Source organism: Ammospiza caudacuta, chromosome 7 (assembly GCF_027887145.1).
Source record: "Ammospiza caudacuta isolate bAmmCau1 chromosome 7, bAmmCau1.pri, whole genome shotgun sequence".
Lineage (NCBI taxonomy): Eukaryota > Metazoa > Chordata > Aves > Passeriformes > Passerellidae > Ammospiza > Ammospiza caudacuta.
This window is the reverse complement of record NC_080599.1, coordinates 21,432,008-21,440,305: the sequence shown is the minus strand read 5'-3', so window position 1 is coordinate 21,440,305 and position 8,298 is coordinate 21,432,008. Positions and strand designations below refer to the sequence as shown.

General features: G+C 56.6%; 1 protein-coding gene across 1 annotated transcript; it reads left to right on the top strand.

Annotated features, from left to right (window-relative positions):
• The first annotated feature begins 2,966 nt into the window (after window positions 1-2,966).
• Window positions 2,967-8,052, top strand: TOR3A (torsin family 3 member A). The gene is made up of 6 exons (XM_058808941.1): window positions 2,967-3,267; window positions 3,599-3,712; window positions 4,406-4,671; window positions 5,196-5,371; window positions 7,266-7,390; window positions 7,802-8,052. The coding sequence occupies exons 1-6, from the start codon at window positions 2,967-2,969 to the stop codon at window positions 8,050-8,052; spliced, it is 1,233 nt and encodes a 410-aa protein (XP_058664924.1).
• The last annotated feature ends 246 nt before the right edge of the window (window positions 8,053-8,298 follow it).

Sequence of the window (8,298 nt, the reverse complement as noted above, 5' to 3'; positions counted from 1 at the left end):
ATGGCCCTGCATCTGCTGGCCATGGAACCAAGAGCTGGTTCCAGGAGCCAGGGAGGAATCCTGGGTTGTCAGGGGGTCTCTAGAGCTGCAGGTGCTCGTGGCTGCCTTGCTGAGCTTTTATAGGGATGGACACTGCTCCCCCAGAGCAGAGCTGTACTCAGGCTGCAGCAGAGCTTTTCCTAATGCCCCAGCAGCGAGTGTTTCAGAGGCAGGAGGTGAGATACTTCTGATCTCAGGGATCTTTGACCTGCCCTGTACCATCAACTAGTAGTGTGAAACCTGGTTTGCTTTAAACTAGAGTTTCTCACTGAAACTTTGGATTTCAGCATTGTTGAATTCTGTAAGAAGTGCTTTCTGGGGTTTATTTTGAGAGTTTTGTGGGGGAGGATATTCTGGGATTTTTTGTTTCCTAGCATTGTGTGCTGACAGTAACTTTTCCTTTCCTCCATCTCTATTTTTGAGGTGCCAGTTGCTCAGGGAGCAGGACAGGATTCTTGCTTGTGTATGAACAGTTCAACAGCTACAGATGCTTTTAAGTTCTGACATGCAGAAACTGGCAGTTGAGAGCCGTTGTTCCAAGCACTTTGTTGTTCTGCTGCTCTGTATTTTTGGAGTGGTTTGCCATAGTAACAGAGTGAGAATTTGTATAACTGGGAGATTTTAGTGTTTCTGATTATGTAATGAATGTACTTTTACAAAAGAATGAGCACAAACAGCTTTGAGCCAATGGAGAACCAAAGGGGGTTGAAAATAAGCACTTTCCCTGAGGTCCTCAAATCCTTTCCCTACAATTTTTTTATTGAATCTGAAAATTAGGAAAAGAAGTCCTTAGTTCACATATCCCAAGTGTGGAACTGGTGATTGGTTCTTTGTAGAATCTCAATATTTTTAAGAGACTGGGGATAGATAGGGCTTTGTGGGGGAAAAAGGAAGGAGGGGAAAGGACTACTCTCATACCCTTTATTCTAGATCTTTCTTTTATTTAGTGATCTAATCCATAGCTGTTTTATACTGAGCTCTGGAGAGAGGCTCTTCTCCTCCTGCCTTCTGTCAGAGTGCAGAAGAAAATGCTGTATGGAAATGGGGAAAAAAACTAAAATATGGGTGTATGGCATTTCCCTGGAGAGCCTGTAAATGAAATTCTGGACTGTGAGGTTCCCTCTGAGTGTTTGCTTGTCCTGAGCTGCACTGGGGTGTGGAATAAGCCAGGCATAACCAATTCTTGTGGTGCTTTTTCTCTTCAGATGGCAGCTGAGCTGAGCTGAGGTGGTGGAGCCTTAATCAGGAGCTTGCTGCTGACCAGGACTGACTGCCTGGAATAACCAGCTGCGAGTGACAAGCTGAGCATCCTCCCATCAGCTCTGGGGCTGTGCAGCTGCCTCTGCTGCCAGCCTCACCTCAGGATCAGCAAACTGCACTTGGGGTTTCAGCAGAGCAAGGGAAACCCCATGTGCTTCCTATGCCCCTTCAGAGAATCCCAAAATGGCTGGGGTTGGAAGGGACCTTAAAGATCCCTCTGTTCCAAGCCTCTGCCATGGGCAGTGACACCTTCTACCAGACCAGGGTGCTCCAAACCCCATCCAGCCTGGCCTTGGACACTTCCAGGGCTGGGGCAGACACAGCTTCTCTGGGCACCCTGTGCCAGGCCCTCCTAAAGAGCTGGTTTTCCTTCTGGCTCCGACTATCTGCTGCACTGGGGCAGGGCCGACATCCCAGGAGTTATACCCTGAGCTAGTGCAGTGTTGGACAGTCAGTTTATCCTTCAAAATTTTCTTTTCTCCTTTAGAACATGTAACCATCTATTTTTTATGGCATCTGTCCCTTTTAATAAGCCCTTTTCAGCTAGAGCAGTTATCCTGGGTGGGCCAAGTTTGAATGTTCCAGCTATTAATTTTTTATAAATCTGTATAAACGCTTGAGGTACCTCAACTAGTTTCTAGAAAGGCTGACAGCAGGTTTTTGTGAGTTTTTTTGCTATAGCTACAGCAAGTTTGATTTAAATTTATTTCTTTAATGCATTATTTTTAGCTCTGTTTAAGTTGTTGCAAGTGGTGTTCAGGTCTCGGCCTGACTGTTTTTGTAGCTGAAGGGGCCGTTTTGTTGGTCCCAGTATGTGAAATGCTGCTGTGTAATATTTGCAGGCACCTGTAGATGGTGATGCGCTCTGCTCCACGCCTGGGCTGCATCCCCCCTCCATCCACCTGGACCAGGCAGTTACCGGGCTGGATTAATTCTATTTATGATCCTCCTTACTTTTATTTTTCTGAGCGTGTGGGATAACCTTGAAATCCTTTCTATTTCCAAAGCATTTTGGCCTTGAGCTCAGGATATCAGGACAGCGGGCAGCCAACGCAGCCTGGACAGCCCTGCTTCTCCCCCGCTGCTCCCTTGTTTTTATTTCCTCATCTTTTATTTTTGTGTCCCCTTTGAAAGGACACTGAGGAACAGCTGCCTCAATGTCCTTTTCTCCTGTGTCTGCGGCTGCACAACCTCAGCCGAGCCGCTGGGCAGTTTAAAATCCAGATCACTGCCTTCCCCAGGCGTTCGTTGCCGGTGCCGCAGCTCTGTGGGAGGCGGTGGCCGGGAGCCTCCTCAGCCCTTCCCCTCACGGCCGGGAGCCTCCCCGGGCCCTTCCCGGCCCTTCCCCAGCCCTTCTCCTCACGGCCGGGAGCCTCCCCGGGCCCCTCCTCAGCCTTTCCCCTCACGGCCGGGGCGGGCCGGGCCCGGGGCGGGGCCGCAGCCGCCGCTGGCCCCAGGCTTGGCTTTTGTCGGGTCCCCTTGGCTGCGACGGCGACAGGGCAGCCACGTCTGGCCGGGGGCCGGCACCGGCACCGCCCGCGGCTGCTCCCAGCAACGCCTCAGGAAGTGAGGGCGGCTCGGGCCAGGCCGGCCGCGGGGCCCAGCGGGGCCGGGCCAGGCCCGCTCTATTCCCGGACCCGCTCCATTCCCGATCCCTCATCGCTGCCATGGGCCCGGCCAGGCTCCCGGCCCCCCGCGGGCTCGGCTGCTTTGTACTGGTGCTGCTGCTGCTCCTGGGCGGCTCGGGCAGCCCCGGGACAACGCCGCCGCCCCGGGCGCCCTGGGCAGAGGAGCAGGGAGCCGTCCCGGAGGGGGCACCGTGGGGCAGGGTGAGGTACGAGGCCGTGAAAAAGCATCTGGGAGCCCTCTCCAAGCACTACTGGCAGTACCTGGCGTGCAAGGTGTGGCAGGAGGGCTGCGAGGAGGAGGAGAAGCAGCAAGGAGAACGAGAGGCCAGTCCCATCCCAGGTAAGCGCCTTGCTCTGCTCTCTCCCGTGCCCAGGAGGGAACAGCAGATCCGGACCCTGCTGTGCCCCGGCTCCTGTGGCGCTGCCCTTCCTTCCCGAGGTGCTACCCCGGGCATCTCCCTCCTTGGCACACCCCGGGATGAGGCTCTTGCACTTCTTGGGCACTCGGAGCCATCTCGGGCTGCTGCCAGTTCCGAGCTCACTGTCCCCACAGCCAGGGCTGTCCGCAGGGACATGGCTGAGTCCCTGCACCTCAGAGAGGATTGCCGTGAGCCCAAAATGTAAAAAAGCCTTTCCTGGAACCTCTCTGCTCATTCTGCTCCCGTTGCCAGGCTGGGGCTTTCCTCTGGTTGGCCAGGATTACCTGGAGATCCTCTCTGCCTGGTACTGCAGCTTCGGCAAGTGCTGCGAGACAGGAGACTGCAGGATCATCAACAACATCACAGGTAGGGGCTGTGCTGCTTTGTCGCTTGTTTTGTGGCTTTTTTTTTCCTATTAAAGTCTATTCTAGAAAGTTAGTAAAGGGGCTGTGCTGCTTTGTGGCTTGTTTTGAGGCTTTTTCCCTGTTAAAGTGTATTCTAGAACGTTAGTAAAGGGCTTTTCTGAGTGGAGTGCTGAGCTGTGGGAGGGTGAGAGGCTGAGCTCAGCCCTGTGTCCCATTTGAAGTTCTGAGACCAAAGAGAGTTTGTTCCTTACTGCATAAGTATCTGCTCCAGCTTGCCACGAGCCCTGCCTGCATCCCATAGCTTCCAGGCACATATAGCAGGATCCAAACTGGCCCAGGACCCTGCCCTAGGTCGGGAGGGCACACTGAGACCTGTGTGTAAGCCATGAGTAGGTGTCTTTGTGTTTGCTGTCCCTGAGACTCCTGGGATGCAAACCCTGCACTGGGAGCTTGGGAGGGCCTTGGGGCACCAATGCTCTCTGCAGCTGCCAAGCATCTCTGCCTTTTCCTAAAGGAAAAAAGGAGTCAGTGGAAGATTTGTGTCTTTTTGGGGCCAGAGGCGGGGCACAGGCAGCCTGTGGCTTTAATGCCACTTCACAGTCCTCTTGGCCAGGCATCCCTGCCACGTTTTCTCCTCTTAACCCCACGTGCAGTAGCAGTGCTGGCAGGAGCTGAGCCTGTGCTCTCTGTGCAGGGCTGGAGGCAGAGCTCAATGGGCAGCTGCACGGGCAGCACCTGGCCAAGGCCGTGGTGCTGCGGGCGGTGCAGGGCTTCCTGCAGAGCCCACGGCCCCCCAAGGCTCTGGTGCTGTCCTTCCATGGCTGGTCTGGCACAGGGAAGAACTTTGTGGCTCGCATGGTGGCCACTCACCTGTTCCGGGACGGGCTGAGGAGTGACTGTGTCAGGGTGTTCGTGTCCCTGCTCCACTTCCCACACCACAACTACGTGGACTCCTACAAGGTGAGAGCCAACATCAGGGGATGGTCCCGTGGGCTGGGCTGGAGTTCATGTCCATGTGGGGCTGTGCCTTGGGTTTATGGGTAAAACTGGGTCCCTCAGCACTGGCTGGTCACTGCTGAGCAGTGCCTGCACAGCCTCAGGGCTTCCCCCCTCTCCCACTCAGCCCATGAGCTGAGTACAAGAAGTTTGGGACACACCAAAGAGCTGAGTCCTAGTGCCAGAGGGATATCCCATGTGCTGCCATGCTCTGGAATAAAAGCTGCAGGGAGGGGTTTGGGGGCAGGAAGCCATTGCTCAGAGACGGGCTGGGCATCAGTCTGTTAGTGGCAGGGGGTGGCTGCCTTTGCACCACCTGATGTCTTTCTTTCCTCTTTCCTTCACTTATTAAACTAATGAATCTCACCTCACTCGTTTTCCTGCCTTTGCTCTTCTGTTCTCTGCCCTGTCCTGCTGGGTGGGAGGGGATGGAGCAGCTGTGGGATGCCAGGGGATGCCAGGGTTCCTGAGTGCCCTCCCTGCTGCAGGCCCAGCTGCAGAGGCAGATCAGCGAGACCCTGCAGCGCTGCAGGCAGGCCCTGCTCATCTTCGACGAGGCCGAGAAGCTGCACTCCAACCTCCTGGATGCCATCACACCCTTCATGGCTCAGCACACCAGCAAGGGCCAGGCAGATCAGCAGAGATCCATCTTCCTCTTCCTCAGGTGATTTCTGGTCCCCAAGTAATGGTGTTTGTCCCCAGAGGTGTGTGATACAAGGGGCTGAGGTGGCAGGGGAGGGCACAGGAACCTCATTCCTTCATGGTGGTTGCATCCATGTTCGGTTTTACCTGTGGATGCTGGGCATCCTCCCTGGGAACATCTGTAGGAGGAGCTGAGGTCCAGCTGGGTTGGGACACCTGAGCCAGAGTCTGGAGTTGGAGGCAAGGAAGGACAGTCAGTTAACACGGTGTCACCCTGCCCAGCTGGGCAGATGTCACACTCCAGGGAGCAGAGCTGGGGCTGAAGGCCTTGGTGGGAAGTTGCCATGCATTGTGAGGAGCTGGGCAGTTCCCACTGCCTGGCTGTGGCTGCAGACTGAGGTGCTGTGAGGCTGATCCTGGCATCAGCACAGCCTGGTTTAGTTGGTTCCTTTCCCAGGAAGTGCACCCCAGCACTGTCTGTGTGGGATGCAGCTGGAGGGAGAAATGGGACATCTCAGAACCAGGATGTGAGGCAGGCACCTGACTGAAGTGCCCCTAAAGAGTGAGAGATCAGGATCAGCATCTTGGGCTCCCTTCAGTTTGGGAATTGCAGCCTTGGGCTTGGCTCTGGCAGAGCTGTTCCTGGTGGTTGGAGGTGAGCAGAGCTTTCCTCCTCCACTTCCACCATCCAGGCAAGGCTTCCAACCTCCCAGCTCGGTGCTTCCCTCAGAGAGGTTTCCCTGTGTGAGCCCAGTGCCTGTGGAGCTCCCCTCACTCTGGTCCCACCTGTGTGCAAGGGGCTGTGGGGCAAGGGGCAGGTCCTGCCCTGTTGCTCAGCAGGGGTGGACGTGGCCCAGCTGCACAGGGCCTGGTGTCCTGCTTGGCAGCCCTGCAGGTCAGGAATGTCACAGTGTCAGCAGGCAGAGGGGAGCAGGGTGCCCTGAACTGCAGCAGTGTCACCCCAGGGGTTTCATCACTCCTGTGGCAGTGTGACACTGACCTGTTTTAGCAGGATGGCTGTGCCCCAGGGCTGCTGTGGGCACTGGCACAGTCCTGCAGATGGGGTGGGGCTGGCTGCCTGTCCAGCCTCAAGGGGCTCTGGGTTGGGAGCAGGATCAGTACAGGCTGTTTTCTCCCTGTTTTCTCCCTGACACTGGGTGGGGGCATGGTGGGAAACAGTGCTGGCTTTTCAGTTTTCTCTGCCTTCAGTTTGGGGTCCAGAGCCTCTGACATGAGGGTGGGGTGCAAGATCTGTGCCTCCCACTGCCTCTCTGCCTCCCACCCACACAAACTCTGCATCCAGCTGCTTCCCAGTCCACTGGAGCATTCAGGGCTGGGGACAAGCCCCTCACCAGCACTTGGGGAGGGGGGACAGCTTTCCTGGACCTGCTTTCCAGGCTGAAGGGCTGTCCTGGGACCCTCAACAGCTGCAGGACCTTGCAAACCCCACCCCAGAGCTGCCCCCATGGGTGTCCAGAGGAGCCCTTAAGTGGGAGCTGTGTTGCTGCTTTGTCCCATGGGCAGAGGATGCTGTGCCAATTCCTGGGCTGCCAGGAATCCCTGTCCTGGACCTTTACTTCCAGTGGGGCTCCTGCCACGTGCTCTGCCCTTTAACCTGGACTTTGTGGTGGCTTGTTCAGCGTTTGGTGTGGAGCCAGGTGTCACCTGCAAGGTTGGTGGCTTCCCAAGCCAGGACAGGGGACTGAGGGAGATGGAGGATCCTGCTGCCCCTGGCAGGATGGCAGACAGCTGCATTCCTGTGGAAAGGGGCTCTTTGGGAAGAACACTGGCTCTCCATGTGCTGATCCTAGACAGCAAATCCTCTGTTGCCAACAGCACTGCTGGGGCCAGCCTGCAGGGAAGGTGCTGGCAGCTCTCTGGGGGAAATCTTGAGTGACCTCCCTCTGTGTCCACAGCAATCTCGGTGGCAACACCATCAATGAGGTGGCCCTGGACTTCTGGCGAGCCGGGCGGGCGCGGGAGGAGATTCCCCTGGAGCTGCTGGAGCAGCGGCTGCGCCTGGAGCTGCAGGAGGCTGCAGGTAAGGCCTGGGCTTGCCTGGGGGCTGGGACTGCTGCAAGGCTGCTGCAAGGCTGCCCCTCTGCAGTGTCCCATCCACTGAGTGCCACACAGGGCTGTGCTGGGGGAACAGGCCCTCACTCCAGGGGTTGTTGACAATGAGAGCTCCAGCCTTGTCCCTGTGAGCCAAGAGGCTTCAGGCCCCTTCAGCCCTGAAAATGGCTGGGGCAAGAGGCAGCTCAGCCTCACAGGGCAGTGCTGAGGCTTCTCTGGGGCTTCTCTTGGTGTGACTCCTAGACATGCTCTGTGCTCAGAGTGCTGAGCAGCTCTGCACTAGGGGGTCCCACTGGATGAGCCCCTCGGAGCCAAGCCTGGTGGGATGATGCTCTCAGGTGAAGTTTCTGAGTTTGCCTTGTCCTTTGCTGTGCTCCAGAGAACAGCTATGCCCACAGACAGCTCCTCAGGGAGAAGCTGATTGATTTCGTGGTGCCGTTCCTGCCCCTGGAGTACCAGCACGTGAGGCTGTGTGCACGGGACGCCTTCCTGGCCCGGGGCCTTCCCTACACCGAGGCAACGCTCGACCAGGTGGCCCAGATGATGGTGTTTGTCCCCAAAGAGGAGAAGCTTTTCTCTGCACAGGGCTGCAAATCCGTGCCCCAGCGCATCAATTATTTCCTTCCTTGAACACCAGGGGGACCAGACGTGTGCTGAAGGGGTTCTGCACTCCGGGAGCTGCTGCTCTCATTGCACAGGGTCAGAGGCAATGACCCAGCCAGGCACTTGCACAGGGGCTTAACAGAGACTCAAGCCCCTCAGAGCTGTTGCAGGGAAGGAGGTGCATCCCTTACTCCTGGGATGTGGGGACAGCCTGTGCTTGGCTGCTTTTGGAGCCTGTCTGCTGTTCTAAGTCCCTTCTTTAGCTGGAGGGGT